A 26,974-nucleotide genomic window follows, 5' to 3' on the forward strand; every position below is an offset into this window, starting at 1 on the left:
AGGCTGGTCAAATGTAACTACCTTGATTTAACTTGAACTAGTTCCAGTAGCCTAACGCAGCACACTTTTGATCTCCATATAACCATTATTATCAACAAGACACTGGTACTTTTGAAGCAATAGGGAAAAAGAAGTATAAACATCACATGATTCCATTTACTATATAATAGCAGCAGTGTAACGCAATCGGTAAAATATCATCAAAAAGTCATAGTATTTATACTGATTCTTGACTATATTTTAAATCAAAAGTGAAACAAAAAAAAAAAATTAAGTATGAGAGGATTGCCTGAGTTTGTCAACTTCAATAGTTCAACAATTCTATTTATGGTTGCCTCACAAATCATTTCCGAAGTAAATACAGCACCAGGAGTAGGTCCTTGAGCATTAATCCTGTCCCTGTAACAAGGAGCCACAAGAAGCACACGCTTCCACCAATCAGGTGATGGAGTGTTACGAAGAGCATGCTTTATACAACGCAAAGCTCTTTCCCAGTCCAGACTTCCCCTTTGAATAGAAGCGGCAAGATCCTATACCAATAAGATTAACTGTTTAAACCAACTTTTGTTGGATGCATTATACAAATTGCACAACTACTATAATAGGCTTAATATATTCTTGTGACATCCAACTGCATAAATCTTTTGTTGCAGCAGCTCTAACTCAAAACGAAAACAAAACAAAAAAAAAAAAAAAAAAAAAGAAAGGTTAAGCAAATTAATTTCTCTGCCAATACAAACAAAAGATAAATGGATAGAGGTTTTATTAACCCTAGAAGCTCAATATGGTTTTCCATAAGCTAAGCATGTAAGTTCGGTTTTATAAACCTATGGGTGAAAAAACATAACAAAATAAAACAGAATTCTTCAGTATTCCCCCACCCATCAAGAATAACATTTTTTCTATTATACTTACAAATAGCGCTTCCTCATAAAAGCAAACGAGGTAAGCTAATAATTCTAAAAAAATTGAGTTAACCTCATTTAGATGATTTAGTATTCAGTCAATATATAAATTTGGCGTCAAGTTTCATTTGTCCAGAAATGCAAACATGTCAGAAGAGGATAGAAAAGATGTGAAGCCTTAAAGCAAAATTACCCTATTGCATGGACTTCCAACAATAAGAAAAACTTGTTCTAAAAGGTTTGACTAATTACTCGAACATTCTCTCCAAACCATTGGGAGTGGAATGTACTACTGAGGGAGGTTCTAGCTCTTTTGGCAAGGCCATCAGGAAGCACTTTATAAGCAATGCAGCTATTATTTATTAAGGATGTCAGAAATTTTGTGGCAAGTTAGTTAGGCTCCTATTAATTTCAGTGCTGGCATTATGCAAACTTAATGCATAAAATCTTCTATTGATGCGTCCCTGACGGCCAAGATCAAGTGGATTCCACAATCAGCAAAAGGAGGAAAAATTCTCTAGCAGCTGATCGAGCTTCCATTATGGAGTTTTACAGAGGCCATTTTCAACTCCCCGAGGATTAGGGGTTTCATGAGATTTGGGGTTTTTGTTTCCATTTTAGTTCTTCATTTTCTTCACTTGTTTAGTATTCTTTAAAAAGATTCCTCACTCTTCTTCATTTTCCTGATCCCTTTGGGTTCTTAGTAATGTTCTTTAGTTTCCAGTTTCCTATCTGGGTTCTTAGTAATGCTCTTTAGTTTCTAGTTTCCTATTATCAACAAAGAAAGGAAAAGTACAACAAAATCAAACTTTCATCATAGTTTAGTAGAATATGTTATCACCTCTCCATGCAATGGTTCTCCAAGTACACTTGGGTATGTAATTGGTGAATAACGCATGCTTGTCACAGCTTCACCTGATATATTAGCAGTGGCCTGAGACAAAAGCCGATGGGTTCCAAATGTAGGGCAGTGAAGGTGTTGATCTAACATTTGCATATGCGTAGCCATCATATCTCGCCTCCTATGGATCTCCAAAATGAGTGTGAACAATGCTTCATCATCTGGTATGTTTTCTATGAACTGCAAGCTACTGCGTAAGAGTTCATAAAAGGGCACACGGCACCTATCATCCTCAACCAACAGCCAAATCACATCTAAACAGCTGTGCAGCCATTCAGTTAGAGCCTTGCCTTGTTTCCAAGATTTTGCACCATCAAATTCATCAATCCCCTGTTGTCTTTGGTCCCAATTAACCAGCCAATTTAGCATATGGTAAAAAATGTTGGCATGAGTCACCGGCTTTAAATTGGATTCTAGACCAGTTAAAATGATCTTGCAACACAGGTGACGGAGACTGCTTATAGCATTCTCTCTTATTGATGAATTGATCCTTGCTGTAGATTGCTGTCCAACAGAGTTGATGTCAGATGATTTTACTGCTGACAAAGTTGCACAAGATGATGGTTCAGTTGCTGATTGAGTAGGGGATCCAATACCATGAACTGAAGGCAAAGGAGATGCAGGATTTGAAGATTGAAAATTAGAGGAATTAGGAATTGTGCTTGAAGATGGCAACAGCCCAGACTGTGATAAAGTTGCAGAAGAGACAGCAGCCAATAATTGATTTCCCTGACCAACTGACATCTCTGCAGAGGGCACTGAAGAAAGGAGGGACGGCAGAAAAGTATCCCATTGAATGTAACCTATACTGCACAAACTACGTAAAGCAAAGAGAAGAAATTCTGCCCGGGGTGCATGACAACTACACTGAATAACCATAGATATAAGAACAGATTCTGTTACAGCACGCAATTGCTCCTGGTCCTGAACCATATCGGTGGATTAAATTAGTATAACAGAAGAAAAAACAAAATCAGGGGAACCAATCGTGCAATGCTAATAATTCAAATTCGGAACTTACAGCAAACTGGCTCTGAAGCTGCTCGAAGTCTAAAAGGAACTGTTCATTCCGTGGAGGAAGCTCTCTGTTAAGAGCAGTTACACGCTTCTGTGTTTTGTTCCTGAACATCAATTTATCATTACTGAACACACATAAACAAAGCAGACAGATACTTATATACTGAAGAGCAGCACTTCAGTTGTTTGTTTTGTTGGGTGAGGACGGTATACCCTCTGCAAAGTTTTTTACGAATCTGCATATAATTCTGACTATTTTGTTTTTTATGGGTACTTCTACAATCTTGTACTGCACAATGCATGAACATGGCTTGCCACCATTTTAGCAGCTTTATTGGATTTTTTTTTTTTTTTTTTTTTTTTTTTTTTTTTTTTTTTTTGATAAGTTAGCTTTATTGGATATTTTTACTAAAAAAAATTAAAAAATCAATAAATTGTTTACACCTGTTACATGGTCTGCGTTGTTGGAAGAGAAGATTCTTCCACTATCATCAAGAATATATATACACACACACACATCATTATTAATAAATAAGGTTGATGGAGTGAGGACCAAAACCCTAGGCCCTGATAGGGAGTTGGCACAAGGTCCGTGATCTAGACCTAGATGGGTAGTGAATATGTCTTCCTGGTAGTTTTAACTAGTTTTTGAATCTTAACTGACTAACTGACAATTTCAAATTTATCAAATACCAATCAATCCATCATGCTAATCAGAACAACCATTTAACCAAAAAGTAAATTAAAACAAAATGAAGCACGTGATACAGAATTCGACCGTTTAGGAAGTCCAACCCACACAGAAACCGAAGGGTATGGATAAACTCAAGGAGATAAAGATAACTACTACCACCCTCTCCGATGACTCTTTCAATTCGTTATGGGCAAGGAAAATGAATTGGTTTCATGACAAAACACTACCACCATTAATGCTTCTGTAAAATGAGTAATCGGTCAACTGAAAAAGGTACGCCAAAAATTAAATACAAAGTCTTTCTTTGACTTATAATGGCTCAAGAAATAACTTGATCGTCAAATTGCCCCCAGCCGGCACCACACCGGTCGTAATTTCTCTTTTCTTGCGGGAAAGGCCCCGACTTCGGACCGTGCAGAATTTTGCATCAACAGTTGACGCTGTCTACTGGAACATATACTAGTTTCCTTAAAGAAATCATGGTTCGAATATGATCGGATATGAATGTCGGGGGCAGCCAGTCAATGCGAGTTTCTAAAAAGGGGAATTGTCCAAAATACAGCTCACCATCCCAGATGATTGTAAGGTGTGGCAGCGTCGGAACAATAGGCCCCCCCATTGCCGCCGGGCATCAAGCACTCATCTGCCGGTCCGGCATCAAGCACTGGTCCACCGGTAGGGCAAAAAGCACTCGTCCGCCGGACACAAAGCACTCGGCTCGGGTACGAAGCACTCGTCCACTGGGCCCCAAGCCAGGTCTTGTCCACATCAAGCACAAGGGTCTCAAACTCAGAATACCCAAGGCCTCGAGGCCAATAGTTCTAGAAACACCAAAAAAGAGAGCCAACCCCCAAGACCGTCAAGTATGCATTAAGAATGGAAAGCTTCCATTAGACCGGATAGGCGTTCGGAAGGTGAAAATCCAAGCATCCAAGTATATTCACATCAAGGGAGTAGTCTATAAAAACAATAATAATAATAAATAAATAAAAAGGCTTTCTCTTTATCCTATTTAGGTGATGGAAGGCTGACTATATTTTGAGAAGATACACGAAGGTATTCGTGGAGGTAATACGAGGGACACGTATTCGGTCAGGATATTATTGGCCTACCATGCACAAAAATGCACTTGACTCTCATCAAAAAGTGATATAAATGCTGGCGGTCTACTACGTATCTTGGTACAACCCCTTTACTAAAGGGGCGGACACGTTCCCCTTACTAAAAGGGATCGAAATCAACCTACCCCATACTAAAAGGACCTAGGCTGAGTGAAGCTCGTAATTGCCGTTCCCCGTACTAAAAGGGATCAAAATTGACGTGCTCCGTATTAAAAGGGTCTATGCTGAGTGAAGTCATAATTGTAGTTTCACAAGAGCAAAGAGAATAGGTATTGCTCAAGTTACTAGTTCATATTGAAGGAAGGTACTCCACGGCTACCCTACCCGATATATTCCTTCAAGAAGGGAGTCACCTTTATTAGTCTATTGTTATATCAGATGTCCTTTCACCCACCCCCTTTTCTTGTGTTCTTGGCACTGAGGTCAGTCTTTCATCCTGTGGATGGACTCTTTTGCTTCTTTTGATTCACGATTGAAGTGAAGCTCGTAATTGTCCCTTATTAAAGGAGATCAAAATCATCACACTCCGTATTTAAAGGCCCCCCTTCTTAAAGGGGTGGGCTGAGTGAAGCTCGTAATTGTCCTTCCCTCATTAAAGGGACGAGAGGCCACCTATGCCTCCTTCCCTCATTAAAGGGATGAGGGGTCAACTTCACCTCCTTCCCTTGTTAAATGGACGAGGGGTCAAACTACTCCCCTAACTAAAGGGGCGAGACAATGACGTTCAAGTATGCTTCGTCCATATTAAAAGTAGCACAATCCGACGATAAAAGTAAGGGTTTCTGTTGGACATCCTTGGAAAACAAATGTCAAATCATGGGCATTGCCTAAATAGAGCACGCTGGTCGGGGCACCAGAACATGATCTTCAAAACAGCTTTCAGTCAGGAAAAGGAGAGCGAAGGCTACTTAGCATTCCTTAAGTTTGACAGGCAAGCTCAGGAACAGGGGGCAACTGATACGGAATATCCCTAAAGTTTCACGAGCCCATCTCCTCGCTACCAGTGTTTTTCCTATTGTACCAACCCATAAACTACCTCTACCCATCAACTCCCTTATGAGACTACATCTCTCTCAATTTCATAATCTCAACCCAAAACCTAAGTATTTATTTATAGAGTTATAAACACAATTCTTTGTTGGACAAGGATTACAATTTCTTGAAACCCAAAACTTGTATAACAAGAAATTATCTAATAAAATACAACTCTAAAATAGAAATCTAATTAGACTAGGAATTTGAAACAAAATTTCTAACAATCTTCACCTTGGCTCAAATTCCATCCAGCAAATCATGACAATTCATTACAGCTTCAGCCTTGACAATCCTCCTACAAAACTTCAATTGTCCACCTTGCACGCTCCAAGATCAGTCAAACTTCCAACGCTCCACCTTGACTACTCGAGTTTCATGCCATGTAACCCATCACAATTTTTTGACCATCATGACCAACCAAGTCAATTGACTCCACCTGCAACCAGGGGCAGAGCCAGGACTTCAACTCGCTGGGTTTTTTTTTTTTTTTTGATAAGTTGGGTTGGGAGGGTAAATAATGAAGAAGGAAATTATTATTATAAGAAGTAGATGGAAAAAACAAAGAAGAAGATTAAAAAGGAAAGAAAAATGACAAAAACTTTGAAAGGAAAAGAATTAGAGCGTAGTTGAGATGGGAAAATTAACTCTCTTTTTTTTAAGAAATAAAAGGAATTTAAAGAGTAAAAGAGGAGAAAAATGAGCATAAAACGGAAGCGAAGAGATAAATCAAACGAGTAGAACACACAGATATTACGTGGTTCAGCCACTAGGGCCTATATCCACGACACAAGGAGCTCAAAGGGCTACATCACTTTATTATAATACTTTTTCAATTCATACACAATACAATGGTGGAAGCTCCAGGAAAAGAAATTATGAAAAAAGAAAGAGATAGAATATAGGAAACAAGGAGGATTTTTCTCCATTGATTCCTCAATAACACCAAATCTTCAATAATAGGAAACAACATCAATTACTGATCTATAACACCAAATCTTCAATAATAGGAAACAACATCAATTACTGAAAGATTTTCCTCCACTGATTTCTTCATTAAATCTTCAATACCCCCCCTCAAGTTAGAGCATGAATGCCCAACTTGCCATTGAGATAACAACTAGCAACAAGTGTGAATGATGAAGAGAGAAGACGAAGAACAATGTTACTGAACACACCGGCAGCCCAAACAAGCCAACAAAAAACTGCCGGAGACACGGCAAGGCGAGGACAATGCTACCAAACACATCGGCAACCCAAACAAGCCGATAAAAACTGCTGAAGACACGGCAAAGACGAAGACAATGCCACCGAACACACTGACAGCCCAAACAAGTCCATAAAAACTGCCGAAAACACGGCAAAGGCGAAGAACATTACTGCCGAACAAACCGACAGCCCAAACAAGTCACAAATAGCACCGAGAAACCCTTAGCAACATTTCAAATGCTAAGGGAATACCCCAAAATAGGGGTCCGAACCTAGGAAGATAAATTATGCCCTGATACCATGTTGAAAGAAAAATAAAAGTTGAAGAGAGAAATTAAAACATAAAGAACACAAAATATAATGTGGTTCAACCACTAGGGCTTACATCCACGACACAAAGAGCCTAGAGGGTTACATCTCTTTCATTACATTCTCTCTTAATTCATGCACAATACAATGGTGGAGGCTCTTTTATATAGGAGAAAAAATTATGAGAATGGAAAGAGATAGAAAATAGGAAACAAGAAGGATTTTTCTCCACTGATTCCTCTATAACACTAAATCTTCAATAATAGGAAACAACATCAATTACTAAAAGATGTCCCTCCACTGATTTCTCCATTAAATCTTTTTTTTTTTTTTTTTTTTTTTTAAATAGTAAAAATTTATAAAAAGCGCTCAAAAGGGGAGCGAATCCCAAAGAAACATACAAGGCTAAAAAAACGCCTCAAGCCTTCAAAGAGGCTAAAAAAACCACAATCTCCTCTATAGATCTATAATATCTCCCTGTAACCCAACAAAAAAAGTGAAAATAATAGATAACTTAAACATAGAAATAGGCTTCTCCTTTCCATCGAAATATCTTTGATTTCTCTCTAGCCAAATACACCACCAAATACAAAGAGGCGTAGCCCTCCAAGCATCCTGAAAAAGAGCCCCCACTAAAACACCTCTCCAAGCCTCAATCATCCCTCTAGAGAATCTAGGCATAACCCAAGGAATCCCAAACAAACCAAGCATCAAAACCCAACAGTTCTTGGCCATGCTGCAATGTAAAAGAAGGTGATCCACTATCTCCTCATCACGCAAGCACAAGTAACAACAATTAACCACCACCTGATTCCTCCTCCTCAAATTATCCTGGGTTAAAATCCTACCCAAGACAGAGGTCCAAGCAAAGAAGGCCACCTTGAGGGGAGCCTTGGAACGCCAAACAGACTTCCAAGGGAAGTGGCCTCCAGACTCTTCCGTAAGACAACTGAAGAAGGAACGAACCTCAAAACGACCCTAAGAGTTTGAATCCCAAAACCAACTATCAGAATCCCCAGCCATAATCACCTAACGATACAACAACTCCAAAAAATGAATGACATCCTCAATCTCCCAGTCCTAAAAGGGCCTCTTAAAATGAACATCCCAAAATAGTCTCCCGTTATCAAGATTATAACAGTTAACCACCATGGCCTGCCTATCCGAAGCAATCCTGAAGAACCGTGGGAAAGCAAGAGCAAGCGGAAGCTCCCCACACCAAGGATCCTCCCAAAATCTGATCCTCCTACCATCCTTGATCCAAAAACGAACATGTTTGAAGAAATCATCCCACCCCTTCCAAATAAATCTCCAAACGCCCACCCCCCTAGGACAATGCACCTCAAGAGAGCTCCACCCTCCACTGCTTTCCCCAAACCTGTTTGTGACAACCCTCCTCCAAAGCCAATGCCTCTCCACCCAAACCTCCACAACCATTTCCCAAGGAAAGCCTTATTGAAAGGCACCAACCTCCTAATCCCTAAAACTCCCCTCTGAATCGGCTTACACACTCCCCCCCCCCCCCCCCCCAACACAGAAAATTACAGTGCAATCTCTCAATTCTCTCAGCCACAGAAACAGGAATCTGAAAAAGAGAGAGAAAATCAAGGCAGGGCAATGGGGGACCTATTATAGTGGGCAAGCCAATTAGGGACCTATTATAGTGGGCAGGCCAGGGCAATGGGGGCACATGCCCCCTTGGGCATTCACTGGCTTCGCCCCTGCCTACAACCGAAACGGCGAAACCTGTTGCAACACGTGTTGAGACTCCCTGTGTTTTCTGGATCTCCTTCACCTTTAACTCTGATAACAATTTGTTCGGACAGCGAAAACGCACAATACAAAGATCCAATGAAAGCCAACAAAAAAATCACACAAAAATACAAAATATAACTTAGTTTGACCAAAACAAGTCTACATCCACGGATGAGAAGAGATTCCACTATGATTCCGTATACACACTAGAGTACCAACATTGTTTACATGCCTTTTCACCATGAACCACTTCACGAACCTATGTCCTCGCTACCAATGTCACCGGTGTTTTTCCTACTCTACCAATCCATAAATTACCTCTACCCGTCAACTCCCTTATGAGACTACATCTCTCTTAATCTCATAAGTCTCAACCCAAAGGTATCTATTTATAAAGGTACAAACACGATTCCTTGTTGGCCAAGGTTTACAATTCCTTAGAGCTCAAGACTTGTCAAACAAGAAATTACCAATATAAAATACAACTTTAAAAAAGAAACCTAATTAAACTAGGAAGAGACAGACCAAGGACGGAGACTAGGCCACCTCAGTATGGGTTTTCTCATGTTGATTCGGTTGCTTATGCACTTAGTGTGGCAGAGGATATTAATGAGCAAGTACCCGGTAGTTATCATTAGGCCATCACAGGTGGAGAGTCAGTACAATGGTCTGTTGCCATGAGTGAGGAGGAGATTGAGTCTCTTCATAAGAACTAGACTAGGGAGCTAGTTGAGAAGCCTAAGGGTCAGAAGATTGTGAGCTGTAAATGGGTCTTCAAGAATTAGGAAGGAACTCCAAGAGTGGAAGATGCGAGGATCAAGGCACGCTTGGTAGCGAAGGGCTATGCACAGAGGGAAGGGGTGGAAATCTATGAAGTTTTTTCTCCTATGGTAAAACATAGCACAATCAGGGTGTTACTTGCTATGGTTGTTCTATATGACTTGGAGCTTAAGCAACTTGATATGAAGACTGCTTTCTTGCATGGTGAGTTGGAAGAGCAGATTTATATGCGTCAACCTGAGGGGTTTGAGATTCTGGGAAAGGAAGATCATGTTTGCCTACTAAAGAAATCCTTGTATGGGCTAAGGTAGTCGGGCAAGAGGGGCGTCGGTCGGGCAATTCAACTACTGAATCTCATAGGCAGTGGTACAAGCGATTTGACACTTTTATGGTTAGGAGTGGCTATTATAAGGTGAGTTTGACAATTGTGTGCATCACATGTTGCTCTTTGATGGTTCATATTTATACTTGTTGCTGAATGGTGATGCCATGTTGATAGCTTGCAGAAACATGTCGGAAATTAACATGTTGAAGGCTTAGCTTAGTAGTGCATTTGAGATAAAGGATCTTGGTGCTGCAAAGAGAATTTTTGGAATGGAAATTCACAAGGATAGACTAGTAGGCAGATTGTATTTGTCACGGAGGAAATACATTGAGAAGGTGCTGGAAGGCTTTAGTGAGCAAGCACCAAACCTGTGAGTACTCCATCGGTAGCTCACTTCAGACTTTGTAGTCAATTGTCTACTACTGAGGCCCATAGTGAAGCTATCTGGTTGAAAGGTTTGGTTGGTGATTTGGGCTTGCAGCAGGATGATTTGATTGTGTTCTGCAAAAGCTAGAGTGCGATTAAAAATTGGATGTTCCATGAGAAGACCAAGTAAATTAATGTCAGGTTGCACTTCAGATTGCACGAGGTGCTATTGTACTGAGGAAGAATGGGACAATAGAAAATCCGGCGGATATGATGACTAAGGTCGTTTCTACTATTAAGTTCAGACACTGTCTGGACTTGATTGGTGTTTATAGTTGTCAAGGCCCTTTGGGAAATGTGAAGGAGGCGAAAGAAGTAGCTTGAGATTGTGGAGCTTGGTATAATTCGAGCCATGGTGGAGATTTGTGATGTTGTGGCCCGAATTTGGTTTTGGGTCACAACCCGATGACCCATTGATTGACCCTTTTTTCTTTTTTTTTTTTTTTTGCGGGTCATGGACCCTGTTTACTACTCTCTTGTAGCCCATACATAAGGGCGTTTAGGGTTTGGAGTGGGATATTGAGAAACACTGAAAATTGCAGAAAAGATAGTAAGAACGAGAGCTAATATGTATATAAAATATGCAGTATGTGTATATCTATATATACACACATACATTAGTCCAAGGTCGGGGACAACAAGGAGATGGCATAATAGAAGCAGCTTTGGGCAAATCCCCCCCCCCCCCCCTCCCCCTCCGAGTTGGAGTTTGGCCCGTTATCTAATCATATTCATATAAATCATCTTGCTTTCTCAGGAAGATTTGGTGAGATATACTATCCATATAATCGTAAAGCAAAATCGTCTTTCGCACTTTGGGTATCTTGCGTTAGCATGACGCGTACTTCACATGTGGGGTTATAATGGAAAACTCACCCCTACTGTTAACAAATCTAACAAATGTTAACTCTGACAGGGGTGTCGGTTATACTTCAAAATGTTTGAACCATGAGTAATAAAGGCAAACCTCAGGGGTGGTCAAAGTAATTCACGCTTCTAATTTTTATCTAATATTATACTATTTTATCAAAAAGGTATACAAGAGCCAGAGACCATCTTAAACACAAATTATTCTTTTTACTTTTGACAAACTCTACTGGTAAACACTAACTCTCTCTTCTTCTTTTTTTAATTCTATTTTTGGGACAAAACTGTACTTGTAAGCAAAGAGCTTTCAAATCAGAAACTCTATATATAATACATCGAATTAGTTTAGAAATTCTCTCATATCTGACTTCAGAATATGCAAACTAATTGATTTAATATATATGCATATCTACCCAACACACATGTAAGGATATGTACTTATATATATATATATATAAATAGAGAGAGAGAGAGAGAGAGAGAAATGTGACACGTATTTTTACACTGCAGTTTTAAAGCTTTATTCTAAAGGTGTGATTATTAAGATTTCTCAAACTGTGCTTCTTTTTATTCCACTTTCTCTTTCTGAATATTCCGTATAATTCCTAAGTGCAAGCAAAACCTATGCTACCAATCCAAATCATTTTTGTTCTTCTAGATTTTCAAGGTCCTACGATTTCAAATTGATATTGTATATTTTTCAATAATTGTGTTTGTAAATACAAAATATTATCATAATTATCATAGTTATTACATTTATATTGAATATATATATTGTTATTATGTTTCTTTCCCAATTTAGATGATTATCAATTTACTATAACTTTCCAATACATTGTTGGTTTACTCTTAAGTTCTGATAACTTTATGTAGCTTTTAATAATGTTCATTGCACTTGTCTTTTTTACTACAGTATATATATATAAATATATATAATATAAAATTAAAACCAATACTTGTACCTGACTAACAATTTGCTGACAATTAGATAGCAACCATAAAAATCAAACTCGAATATAAACACCCCTATGTAATCTATCTCAAATTAAATTAGAGTAAATAATTAAATCATCATCACGACATACAACTTGCACCCAAAAACATAAACCCTAAAAAATAACTGAAGAACAAACCCATCATGATCTTAGAAGTTCAAAAGCAAAACTAAAACTTCAAAAACAATAAATAAACTTACGGTGGTTCTCGGATTGAGTCTTCTGGCTTTTGGCGGGCACTTCTCTGCAAAATTGAAGAAAAAATGGAAATAAAATGAGAAAGAAACAAAGTTTTGGTTTTGAAATAGATAAAATAAAAAAGATGGAATAGAGAATTATTATTACTCACTCCTAAGTAGAGGTTGAAGAGGTCGATAATGGCGGGTCTGGCAGGGTGGAACTGGTAAGTCCTCGAAGCCCTCTGGCTCTGATCCATTTTCTGGGTTGGGTTGGGCGACCACAGTAATTCTCCGACCTCTCAACAACTTTGGTACAGAGCTCACTTGGGAGTATGAATTTCCGAAAGAACAAAACTTTGGCAAAGGGCAGAGACGAGAGACCCTTCTCTAGATTCGCCGACTAGTCGACACCCACTGTAGAGTTAAATGGGGGCTTTTTGGATTTGATATCGCCAGTTCATACAGCATGGACTTTGGGCCGGTATTTGTTTTGCTTAATGTGTTTTTGTTGCAGGCGTAGTAATTTTTTAGCCCAAAACAAGTTTGGTTCGGTCTACTTTGTTGCCAATAGTGTCAAAACATATTCAATTTTTGGGCCAAATATTACCGTGTTTTGGGTACTGTGTTACCGTGTTTTGGGTACTGTTGGCCCAAATAATCACTGTAGCGGAAGAAGTAAAAACACCACTTAAACCAGACTTGCAACACGTATATAAACCAAACTTAAAACATTTCAGTCATTTTCTAGGGTTTCTAGAGAGCTCAAGCGGAGGTGATTTTGGGGCAACTGTGCTGTGTGTGCTTGTTTGGCTGAAATCCACCAAACCGACCACCGATCTTTGCTCTTTTGTTGTCTTGGTCGAAGAACAAGGCAGGAATCGGAGAATCTGAAATGATTGTGGCTCGAAAATGGGTCGTCATATAAGCGATTGTGGCGATTTTGTGGCGACTCTACACTATGCGCTTGTTTGGCTAAAAACGATGACCGATCCTTGCTTTCAGTGGTGTTTTCGCTCAATCTGACCACCGATCTTTACCATTTTGTTGTCTTCGTCGAAAATCAAGGCAGGTTTGAGCAAATTTTGCCTTTTTATTTCCTAAACATTTAAGTTCATTGATTTGAAACCCTATTTTTTTTTTTCTTCTGAAAAATGACCACAAATGCAAGTTTTCTGAGGTTCGATTTGGTTCATTTTTCTTCAAAATCATGCTTATTTATTTGTTTATGAATGAATCAAGTTGCTTCCAAATGTCTCTTGTCTTGGCCTGTTGGACCTCTTGTCTTGGCCTGTTGGAGATTGGGTCTGTCTCATATTTATGTTGGTTTTCAAGTTGTCTGTGATCGATTTAAGTTTGATTTAGGTTATATTTTCGTCGCATATTTAATTTTTATTTTTGAAAAACTCCTAAAAATAATGAAGTTCGATTGGAGAATTGGAATCCCCAGAAAGACCATATACGCATTGTTTTAATTATAGATGCAATTTTATATACACGGCAATTTTTCAATTTTGGGAAATTGAGTAATCTCTCTTTTGGGCAATTTTTCAATTTTGGGAAATTGAGTAGTCTCTTAACTCTCAAGCCCTCTCTCTGCAACTGCTAACTTGTATGTATGGGTTTTGTTTTAATTTTTTTTAAGCAATCAATTAATCAAGTTTTGTAATTCTTGTTTTGAAAACTAAATCCTATTTGGTGAAATTTTTTTACCGTCTTTTTTATTATTTCTTGCATAATGTGGTTGCCCTCGAATTCAAACATTATTTTGCCATAAATCCTCATCCACAGATTGAATTCGTTGGTGTTAAAATTGTTGTTGAGGTGCATTTTTCCCATTCTCTTTGCTGTTTTATAGCTTCAGAGGCTTTCAAAAAGTAGACAAATTCTTGCACTTTTTGTATACTTGTAATTACGAAACATCATTTTATGGTTCAGTGTTGCAGTGACCCTCATATATTTCTAGCTTCTGGCAAAATTAAACCTGTTTATGAGAAGGCATTGGTGTTGTATACTGACACCCAAACTTTATCACTTGATGCAACTTGTAAGTGGTTTTCCTCTCTAAGATTCATAACTCTAGATTACTGTGACGGCCCAAGTTTTTCAACCCGGTGCGTCAGTGATGAACCGAAAGATGACCCGATAACAAATCCGAAATGCGGAAGCAAAAGACAAATAACGGTCTCTAGAGATACAACATGACTCTAAGACGCCAATGTGACCCTCAACGAGGTCACGGAACCCAAAGGAATCAAATGTGGAAGTAACGTTTCAAAAACAAATAAGAATGAACCTAGGGGCAAAAATGTCATTTCTAGCTTTAAAGTGTGTGCCATCGAGCACACCATTGGAAAGACAATGAAAAATCAATGAACTTAGACTCAAATATCACTTGATTTGAAGTCCGAATGAAGGAGATATGGCTAACGGAAGAAGAAGGGGCAAAACGGTCAAAAAGTGCAAACCCTAGGTCATCTAACCGGTTACCAAGCCTTCCTAACCGGTTAGGAGACCAAAAAACTCGACTAAAACACTGCCCATGCACATGTAACCGGTTACGAACCCCATCTAACCATTTAGATATGAAGGGGGCAGAATGGGTAGTAAGAAATCCTGGCAGCAAGGGTTTTTTCAGAAAAAAATGGGATTTTGAGGCCCTAGATGACATTTTCTGGAAAAACACGAAGAAGAAACCTCCCTCAAAATTGAGTTTTCTACATGACTTTGAAGAAAAATCGAAAAATACGCAGTGTGAAATGCCCAAAATGCCCTCCCAAGAAAACTGGTCCAGAGGGTCCAAAAAGCTGCTAAATTAAAAAACAGAATGCTGAACTTTGGGATCGATTTTCGATGCCAAGACGACATTTTCTGGAAAAACACAAAAAGGAAACCCCCCCTAAAATAATGTTTTTATTCAACCATGTAAAGAACGGAATTTATTTCCTAAAGAAAATTCACAAAATACCCTTAGGTCAGAATATGCAACAAAAGTGTAAAATGAGTCCGTGGGAGGCTCATCTCACCAAAAAAGAAGCTTTGCCCGGAAACGACCATGCATGCAAACGTAATTTACCTAGTAAGATGTGCTACAATGGTCCATGGCCCAAAAATATGGCCGATACAAAATATGACCCCCCCAACGGCCAAAATGCCAAAAATATAATTTGGAATGAAAACTTGGAATTCAAAATTATGAAATGACTTCAAAATACCGTTTGGCCTTTGGCCACACCTCATACATATTAAATGAATTCTAGATAACGAATTTCATACACAATACACGCTCCGGTACAAAATAGCATACTAAAACTCATGAATTTCATATAATCTCATTAAAGGCAAAAATCAACATCCATGACATAAATGTGATTCTAAAAGAAGTTTGGCCCTTGGCCTCATGTCATATACATAAAATGAGAATCAAAATTGTACTTAGGCACACATTACAAGTTTCGAATCAAATATACACATTTAACAATTAAGACTACAATTGGCATTCTGAGCCAACCTTCACAAAAATGGAAGCCTTCAAGTCCACAAGTCATCTAAGCATAATGGAAGTCTCAACTTTAATTCTTGTACCTGAAATATGCCCCAGTATCGTAGGGGTGAGTAACATAAAACCACTTGTAGGAAATGAGCATGCATCAACCTACGTTTTACAAGTTTGCATGATTTAATTATTGTGGTTCATTCCACCTAACGTCTATGTCAAAGGTGAGACTCAAGGAGCATCCTAGCTACCTCAGATCATTTCTAGCATCAATCACCTCATTCATGCAATTTTAGCAACATAGGGTCATGCTTACACAAAGCAACAACATAGGAGCATGCTTACACAAAGCAACAACATAGGAGCATGCTTACACAAAGCCATAACATATAGATTCTCAAGGTTATCAACTTGAAGTCTAAAATGCAACATTAACTAAATATAATAATTTAGCATAATTAGAATATCTAATACCACACATCAAGACATAGATTCTCTAGGTTATCAACTAGAAATCTAAAAGTGTGAAATCAACTAAATATATCAATTTAGTATGGATGTACTTAATAAAATCAAAATCGCCAATAGCCAAAACCACAAGTCAACAAGGTAAACATAATTGTCAACTTGGAATTGAATGCGAAAACAAATAGTGGAAGACTTGGACATCATGCTCGAAATTCTGTCGAGACCTCAATAGTTATTCCGGGCACTAACCCGTAGGGAAGACCACCCTAAGTGCGCACTATCTCAATGACTTAAAGGACTCACGTCCCCGTACTAGAGCCAAACCCTAGCCATCTCAACTCAACAATGTTCTAAGATTCCAAAATAAGCCAAATAAGTTCATAACTTATACATATTACCACTACATAGTAACAAGTTAGCAATATAACTCTCAATTGTGCATAATAAGCATTTCATATCCATAATGCTACGAAATCACCAGCCAACAATATATTCATATAGAAACATACTCTCATGAATATAAATTTAACAACAATGCCCTTCAATGCATATAACACAATCAAGTGAATACTTCACAAGTCTAAATCCATGATCTTAAAATAGAAGCACCTTCTAAAATATGATTAAATCCATGGATAAACAAGATAGAATCTAATTACATCAAAATGATTAAACTCTCTAGATTTCAAATCATTTCCAATTAGCCCCAATTTAATATATGCTAATAGACATATCATGGTCATTACATATATTTCCACAAAAGCTTAATTAGGCCCATGAAACCACAAAATTAGATTTTAATTAATTCTCTTAATTAAAGTCTCTAAATTTTCAAACTCAACCAAATGTTCTCAAATTAAAGTATGTTAACAAACATACCAAAACTTAATTTAGAAGTATAATACAACTCAATTTCATGCAAGGTACGGCCATGAACTTTAATCTTTCACAAAAGATAAATATTAATTAAAAAGAGCAATTCTTAGTTAATTAATCCAAATTTAATATATGTTAATCAACATGTTAAAACAAGATTTTCTACCATACCACAATTCAAATCAAAGTTATATATCATCATGAATTTTAAATCTTATATAAAGAATTAAAATTTTCTAACTTTTTAGATTTGATACAAGGCACATATATAAGTTGTATAATCATGCTAAATACAATACACACAAAAGCCTAAAACATTCCCTACCTCCATTTGAGATGAAATGTCAAATCCCCACCAAAATAAATCGGCTCCGAATCTGACGAAACTCCTAGGTTTTGTCGGGGACAACACCACAAACATGAATCTCAAGGAAGCCCCATCAAAAACACAACTTGACTTCAAACCCGAACTCAAGAAATGGCCAAAATGAGATTCCAATCGGTTGAAATCGAAGACCTCGCCGAGGGGAAGAATAAACCCTAAGGCATTAAGGTATTCCATTAAAGGGAAGAAGCTCAAAAGAAGAGAGAGAAGATGGCAGCCATGGCTGCCTTTAGATCCGGCCAAGAGAGAGGAAAGAGAGAGCAAAAATCTGCTTTTTCACTTAAAGGCTCCCTATTTATAGAAAAACTCAAAAAGTGTCCCGAACGGGCCCCGCCGGGTCCGAAAAAGTGAAATCTGAGTAGACATGCTCAAACAGAAAAACTCTATAAACAAAAAAAATTCCAAATGAGAAAATATGGACAATAGAAGAAACGGCGTTGAAAACCGAATCCCGAGCAGAGAGTTATGCTCAAAACAAGTTTGGCACAAACTAGGGCCAGAAGGAAATTCTAAGAGTCCACGACTCGACGAAATGTGAAAATGAATCCCATACGAGGATTCAGGCTCAAAACAAGGCATTGAGCAATAACTTTCATTAATTGCACAATGGCCCCTTCAAAAAGTGAAAACTGCGAAACTGCCCCAGAATAAAAATATTTTCTAAAAGATATTTTCTTAGATACCCCTGAAATAAAATATCTTTAAAAGATATTTATGAAAAACACCCCAAGAAAAGAAAAAGTTTCCAAAGAACTTTGCACTTATGCCCCTATGGGCACCGAGGGCAACCAGAGTAGTTTCTCACGAAAGTAAAGATACGTATCTCATAAAAATCATCGAGAATGAAGATACGTGAAGTCAGAAACCAACTCCGAACACAAGAAGTGTGGTTACGCAAATAGAGTGATAAACGAGGAAATGATGAAATAGGGAAAAAGACAAAATAGGGAAAAAAAACAAAAAGTGAATAGTGTCGAAAAACGAAAAATACGGAATTGACTCGGTCCTCAAAGGAAGTTGTCAATCCACAGAAAAGAGTCTCGGAAATCACTCCAGAGCACTCGAGACGACACTAATCGATAAGAAACCAAACTCAAAAGGGAAAAGACAATGGAAAAAATTTATCTGAAAAATCCGGGTCATTACAATTACATATTTCCTATGCGTGTATATTTTAGTTTGAAGTGATTGGTTGAATTTGAATACCGCATAACCATATATACTTTTTACTGTTATTCTGAAACAATTAAGTAGAATTAAAGAAGAAAGATACTATAGCATGTGAATTGAGCAAGGCTATGTAGTTAAATAGAAAACTGTGTTAATCAATCAATGAATGTGAGGTTCCAATTTTCAGTTGAGTATTGAGGAGTACTATTTCTAGTTTCACTTCACTTCTAATATACTTACCAATTGTGTGCTATGTAAATTGCAAATGGCTTTAGATGATCCTCTTGATGTATTTTTAACAAATTTAATCCAAAATCTTTGCTTTGTTTTTTGTTTTATTTTTCTCTTGATATTGGCATGTTCATTCAATACCACTTTGGAATCACTCTCTCACAATCTATGTCTATGTATCAAGATATCAAACTTGGTCAAAATCTCGATGTTTGTCAATACTGACATATGTCCTCCCCAGTTTCAGCTGTCTAGTAGAATTGTGCGACCAAACAAATTGGATGCTCTTATATGCCAGACGGGAGCCTGTATTAAATAAATTATGACCTAGTTTTTATTTGTGTTTTGGCATGCCAAATTTCTTACCTATTGATGTTGTTTCTGCAAATTTAGTTCAGGGAATAGGAGTTCCTTTTAATACTTAAATGATGCTATAGCCCATAGATGGTTAATGATCTGTTTTCCTATCCATGGTGTGTCTGTGTAACAGGGAGTTCATGATATATTCCAAGGTTCACCGGATCGGGCGTCCAGATGAACCAAGAATAAACAAGATTGTGTTCATTGGGAAAAACTTAGACGGACAGGAATTAGAGAAAGTAGTATCTAATTAAACATTTGGGATTGTGATTTTTTTCTGGTTTGACATATTGTACTCTGTCATAAGTGGATATGTACTGGGACTTGGGGATAAATTGTTGCTGTCAATAAGAACCTCAAATTTCCTGGATTTTTTGAAGAATGATGAATATAATATATGTAGTAAGCCATTAACTTTTTATGTGTTTGGTTATTTGTTTTGGTATACTAATCTGTTTGCATAGTGGATTTATTTAGTCAGTTTCTATATAATGCTAGATTGCCAGGACAGGATTTTTTTTGCCATTGTATATATATATATATACAAGGCAAGTGAAATAAACAGCTTAGATATGCCGAGCCTATATTTTTTTTGCAATTGTATATATATACACATGTTTGTGTGTTCAAATTTCAATAAATTTATTAAAAATATATAGACTATTTATATAGAAATAAATTTAAAATTTATAAAAATAAATTAAAAACAATGATATCCAAACATGTTTTTTGTTTCTGTTTTATTTTTTTTTTTTTCACAGCAGTTGGAGTTACCAAACATGTTTTGTTTTCAAAATTTTTGAAACGCATGACTTACCAAACATGTTTTTCATATTTCTGTTTCTAACATTTTCATAACAAAACATCATTCCCAAATGTGTTTCCGATTTTTGCCAAAACACTCCAATAGTAAAAACACTGTTTCTGTTTTAGCCAAAAACAACACGCCTAAAGCAAAATGCATGCCAAACGGCCCTTTCACTTCCAAATGTTGTCGCATCATGGGTTTGGCAATTATACTATTTTTCTTTTTTTCTTTTTTTCCCTTTTTTTCCCTTTTTTTTTTTTTTTTAAATGGCCTAAAATCCCATTCACTTTCAATTTTTGGCACATTGCCTCCCAAAAAAAGGATTTGACATAAAACCCCTTTAAGTATCCAAATATTACAATAAAGCCCCAACCTCAATTAGCCATTAGAATTATATTATAGATAATGAAAATGCCACTAAATAAAAATTTAAGAAAAATAGGTTTTCTTTAAAATAATTTTCATTTTATGTTTTCTTTTTCTTTTTCTTTTTAATTTTTAAAAATATAATATTAAGGGGCATTTTCGTCATTATAACATCACTTTAATGCTGCATAATTTTCAAAAATTTCTTAAATTTCTATTTTTAAAAATTTTAAAAGGAAAAGAAAACCTAAAATGAAAATCATTTTAAAATAAAATCTAAATTTATATTAAGGGGGAGAGCTCTGTTGACATAAGGGTTTCTGTGTGCTACTAGGGTTTTTCGAGTAGGGTTTTTGGGGTTTGAATGAAGATTTCTCATGGAAGAGGGCCTTTCCTCCTCCCTTAATATAGTGGCGACGTCGTCTCCACGCCCTTGCTTTCTCCCAAAATCTTCGAGTTCATTGTTAGCCGATAATTCAGAAAAAATGAATGACTAACCTCACTTTTCATCCTGAAAGTCGTTTATTAGAGAAGATTGAAATATTGGATGAAGATATTGTGGTTAAAATAGAGTACTAGAAAAATTTGGTGATCTGCTATATAGTGGGCCACAACCCTACTTTCCCCACTTCAAGGCTTTTGTGCAAAAGCAATGGAATTCTAATAGAGTGGTGGTCTCACTAAAAAAGGGATTTTAGTTAAATGGAAACTATTTTTCTGTAAAACATGCAACATAATTAATCATGCTGAGAATAAATGTCCAACCCTTGCTTAGAGTAAGGTGCAAAAACCAAAGGTTGTTGAACGGTGGGTGGTCAATGAGAGGTACGTTAGTTGATATGCCAGAAGTGGGAGTGACCATTGGGACCACTCATATGAACGATCCTACTTCAACTGCTATAGTTATCTAGCCTAAGTCTAAAAGAAAGGCAAATGATAAGACCATAGTTGTTCCACAACAGGTTGAATATCCAAACACCTTTGTGGTGCTTGATGTTATAACTGAGACGGCTGAGGGCTCTAAGGGTATGGAGTCTACTAAAATATCTATTGTAGAGGAGGACAACTCTACCTCTATTCTAGAGTATGACTTTTTTGTGTCGCAAGGGGTCTTTACTAATCAAGCAGTGGGTGAGATTATCCCTCATTCGGGTGGAAAGAAAAAGTCTAAGAAGAAACAGATACCACACACTAACAGAGATACAAGAGGTACAGTGGGTGGAGTTATTCCACCCACATTTTTTATATTATTTTTATGGAATGTACGAGGCTTTAATAGGCTTCGAACGCAAAAAAATGTAAGCTCTTGGATTAAAACTTTTAATCTTTAAATTATAGTATTGGTTGAGACTAGAGTTAAGAGTGGAAATTTTCATAAAACATTTAGCTGTATAAATAAGAACTACAGATGATGTAATAATTATGCAAGTCATTCTAATGGATTGGTTGGAATACACTCTCCTTACATGTGGATATTATTTTAGTGGATGTTCAGTGTTTGTTTATTAAGGTGGAGTTGGTTCATTCTCCATTGCAATTTTTCTTATCTACAGTTATGATGCTAACACTATGAGAGAAAGAAGGTTATTATGACAGTCTCTTCTTACTCATGCTATCAGTATTAATGGTGCAACAACCTAAACCCGATCATTATCCGGGTCCTTACTCGAACCCGGGGTAACCTAAGGGCATCACGGTCTTTTCTAATGCAAAAATATAATTGTTTACATCATTCAAAGGTCTGTAGTACGCCATAACGTCACTGGATCAAGAAGGGTATAAGAGTAAATGGACAGGGCTACGTCTATCGGCTGGCAGCCTTCTGTTGGTCGGCTGAAACAAAGGGGTCAGTCGGTTGACAGTCCTACGTCAGTCGGCCAAAACGATGCATCAAAATGTATGATATCGGGATCTCAAAAAATGGTCTGTCGATCCTGTGTCAGCTGGCTGAAGGAGGAGTTTCGGTTGGCTGATAGGGAGGATCAACCGCCCGAAAGGCCCTGAAACTGAATGGTAAGCTGCAGGTCTTAGGTTCCACTGTTATGAATGCAACCGAGCTCATTTGCGAGCTCAACTATAGTGTAAATCTGCTCCAACTACATTCACAAACGATCTAAAATATACATGACAAGCTGGTATAAGGTTCAACTACCAAATGATACAAAAGAACTTGAGTTTCATTCACCATTCATGGTTTACACTATATAAAATAAGTCTATTACCTTAACATACAAGTCCCAAGATGCGTTTAAACATACCCGAAAGAATATGGTTACATGGTCGAGGTTTCATGTGACGGCCCTGGTTTTTCAAGCCAGTGCGTCCTATGATGAACCGTAGTTTGACCCGATAATAGATCCAAAGTGCGGAAGCGAAAACAAAAAACATGACTCTAAGAAGTCAAAGTGTCCTTCCATGAGGTCGTGGAACTCAATGAGAACTGATGCAGAAGCAAAAGACCAAAAATATGACAAATAAGCCCCCTAGGGGCAAAATAGTCATTTCTGAAAACTGTGGACTCGGTGCCACAGAACACACCACTGGAAGGACAACAAAAAACTAATCAAGATGGACTCAAGAATCGCATGATTCGGAGTCCGGACGAAGGAGAAATGGCATGACGAAGGAAAAACGAGCACTTAAAGCAAAAAGGGTAAACTAGTAATTATCCAGGAAGATCTGGGTGCAACCGAGCACACCGTTGGAAAGACAGCGAAAAATTAGTCAAGTTCAAAAAAAAGTTCACTCGATTTGGAGTCCAGACGAGGGAGAAACGAGTGTTAGAAATTGAGACGTCGTGGTCGCCCGACGAAGGCCATGGCAGCCCCATGCGAGCCTGGCGCCCATGGCGGCATGCGCGCCGGTGTCCAATGGCATGCCCATGCTGAAAGTAAGGGTCCAAAGCAAGTTTTCCAGAACTGAGACTTGAAACGGAGGCCGAAACGAACTTTTCTGGAAAAACACGTGGAAGAAACCCCCCCTAAAATCGAGTTTTCTACCCGACAGTGTGGAAGGAAACGAAAAAAACTCACTGCAAAATTCTCAAAATGCCCCTAGATCAGAACTGGACAAGAGGGCAAAAAGCTGCTATAGGATCTGAGATCGAAAACGGGCTACCAAACGAATTTTTCTGGAAAAACACAAAGAAGAAACCCCCCTCAAAATTGAGTTTTCTATGTGACTTGCAAGAGAATTAAAAAAAAAACTCACTGTAAAATGCCCAAAATACCCCTCCATGAAATCTGGTCATGAAGGCAAAAAAGCTGCTACAATTGAAAACTGGAAGCTGAAACTTCACAAGGGATTTCCGATGCCAAGATGACATTTTCTAGAATAACACGAAGAAGAAACCCCCCCTAAAATCATACTTTCTATACGACCATATTGAAAGAAGAAAATAAAATTGGTGTGAAAAGTCTAAAAAGCCCCTAGATCATATTATGCAACAAAGTTTCAAAATGAGTCCATAGGAGGCTCATTTCACCAAAGAAGAAGGTTTGCCCGGAAACGACCATGCACGCAAACGTAACTTACCTATTAGGACCTGCTACAATGGTCCATGGCTTAAAAATACCACCGATGCAAAATCTGACCCCCCAACGGGCAAAAAGACAAAAATGAACAAGAAAAGGGAAATTTGAAAACCAAAATTAACAAATGATTTCAAATTACCGTTTGGCCCTTGGCCATACTTCCAACATGATTTATAAGACTCTATGAAAGAATAAAAATGAAATTCCCACACCCGATGCAAAAGTTATGAAGCAATGACGTAACATTTTTCAGTATTTTCATAATATTTCATGAAGTTAAAGTTGCATAGAATACAAAATGCATGTCATTGGTCTCCGGCCTCATCTCATACATGTCAAATACATTGCATAGAGTGTACTTATGTACACATTACATAATTGGAATCAAATCTACACATTTTGACAAATAAGGCTACAAGTGGCATTTCAAGCCAACATTTTCATGAAAATGATACTTCAAGTCTACGAAACTTCTATGGCATGGTATGCATCCCAAATCAAGGTCCATGTACTTAAAAAATGTCCCCACTACGTGGGTGAGTAACATAAAGCTACTCGTAGGAGATGAGCATGCATCGACTTAGCATTTTACAATTATATCATCTTAAGGTGAAACATGTCAAAGGGGCTCATGTACGCTATATGAGATCTAAATGCACAAAACAAGTATACAGTTTCAAGTATACTAAATAAGATTCAAATATCCAAAACAAGTATTAATTCTCAAGCTACAAGTAATCCATGATTAACAACTTGAAATTAAATGCGAAATCAAATAGTGGAAAGACTAGGATCCTTGGCTGCAGACCAATCGAGTTATTCCGGGTTACTAGCCCGCAAGGTACTACCTAGTGTGCACGTGTATAAGTTATTCCGGGTAATTACGACTCACAAGGTACTACCTATTGCGCACTTTATATGACTTAGGAGACTCACGAATCCGTACTAGGGCCAAACCCTAGCCATCACATGAATATGATCCTTACAAGCCTCCAAAAATAATAAGTTCAGAACTTATGCAAAATCAATAAGTTAAACCAAACTTATACATCTCAAATAATGTTTAGGAATCAATTTACATGCACAAGGAAGGTTGAATTCATACAAACCATGTCATAGAGTTCAAGTTTAAATAGCATATGACATGTCATGTTCTCAATATGCAATTTACATACAAAGCAAGAATATTTTACAACAACTGTGCCACATTACCAACCAAGCTATAAGTACTAAATAAGCTCCAATTTAGTAAATAGCTTACAAGGTGAACAATTGTAATATTCTAACAAGTTATATATACCTACACAAGATATATTTAAATAAGTCATGCAAGACAATGATATCATATATCATGCTAAGTCAAATTACCATCTTTAGAGGTGACAAGTACTAATTCTACCACAAGTTAGTGGCATGCTCACAAGGTAATTAAACGGACTACATTTCAAGTAATTATCAACCTATTACATCCAATATCAATTTAAGTGATTAACACACTTAAAATAAGATTAATTAAGTTAATTAATTAATTTTTCTCCAGATTTTCAAACATACCCAAATGTCCTCAATTTAATATATGTTAAAGAACTCACCAATGCCTACTTTAATATCACAATACAAGTTGATTTCATACTTGTTTCAACTATGTAATTTAATCTTTCACAAAAGATAAATATTAAATAAGTTTTGCAATTCTTACTCAAATGCTCCAAATTTAATATATGTTACACAACTTACCAGGCCTAATTTACTAGCATGCCACAATTTAATTCTAAATTATATATCATCATTAGAATTAAATCCTAAACAAAGAAAATAAATAAATTAAATTCTAAAAACTTGAACAAGGCATGCTCACAAGTTGTATATGCTTATAAAATAATCAATACAACAATAATATAAACCTAAGACATCCCCTACCTCAATTTGAGATGAAAATCTTAAAAGCCCACTGAAAAAAAAGTGCTCCGAATCCGATCTACATGAACCCACAAGAAGCCCCATCAAAATCACAACTTGACTTCAAACCCGAACTCAAAATTTGGCCAAAAACGGGTTCTAATAAGGGGAAAAGATGCGCGTGGTCAAGACAAACACAAAATGCGAAGGCACTTCCACTTTTTAACAAAGGGAAGAAGGTTCAAATGAAAGAATAAGGGTGGCAGCCCCCTTGGGCTGCCATAGCAGGTTCTGGTTGTGCATGGAGAGGGGAGAAGATGACTTTTTAATTTTAAGTCCCCCTATTTATAGAAAATCTCAAAAATGCTCCGAACGGGTCCCTTCGGGTCCGGAAAAGTAAATTTTGAGCAAACGCGCTCAAACGGAAAAACTCCGTGAACAAAAAAGATTTAAAATGAGAAAATATAAATAACAAAAGAAGCGGCATCAAAAACTGAGTCCCGAGCAAAGAGTTATGCCTTAAACAAGTTCGGCGGCAACTAGGGCCAGAAACCCTGAAATTGGAGAAAAACGACCAGAAGGAAATTCCATGAGTACACGACTCAACAAAAAGTGAAAATGAATCCCGTATGAGGATCCCGGATCAAAATGAGGCAATTTTGCAATAACTTTCATTAATTACATAATGGCCCCTCCAAAAAGTGAAAACTGCACTATTGGCCCTGAATGAAAATATATTCCAAAAAATATTTTGTTAAAAACCCCTGAAATAAAATATCTTCAAAAGATATTTATGAAAACCCCAAGAAAAGAAAATAATTCCAAAGAACTTTGTATCCATGCCCCTATGGACACCGGGAGCAGCCAGAG

The 26,974-nt window shown here is 37.4% G+C and overlaps 1 protein-coding gene across 1 annotated transcript in view; it reads right to left on the minus strand.

Annotated features, from left to right (window-relative positions):
* LOC132295305 (mediator of RNA polymerase II transcription subunit 23) overlaps positions 1-12,987 on the minus strand; it is a 77,351-nt gene extending 64,364 nt beyond the window's left edge. Inside the window, exons 1-5 of the mRNA XM_059793512.1 lie at positions 12,686-12,987; positions 12,537-12,580; positions 2,828-2,927; positions 1,747-2,730; positions 290-530 (exon numbers count right to left, since the gene is read on the minus strand). Of these exons, the coding sequence (XP_059649495.1) occupies positions 290-530; positions 1,747-2,730; positions 2,828-2,927; positions 12,537-12,580; positions 12,686-12,772 (1,456 nt within the window). The 5' untranslated portion in view covers positions 12,773-12,987. The remainder of the gene's footprint in view (positions 1-289; positions 531-1,746; positions 2,731-2,827; positions 2,928-12,536; positions 12,581-12,685) is intronic.
* Between the last annotated feature and the right edge of the window lie 13,987 nt (positions 12,988-26,974).

This window comes from Cornus florida, unplaced genomic scaffold (assembly GCF_030987335.1).
Source record: "Cornus florida cultivar Cherokee Brave unplaced genomic scaffold, ASM3098733v1 CherokeeBrave_3.0.0_Hap2_Chr02, whole genome shotgun sequence".
In the NCBI taxonomy this organism is placed as follows: domain Eukaryota; kingdom Viridiplantae; phylum Streptophyta; class Magnoliopsida; order Cornales; family Cornaceae; genus Cornus; species Cornus florida.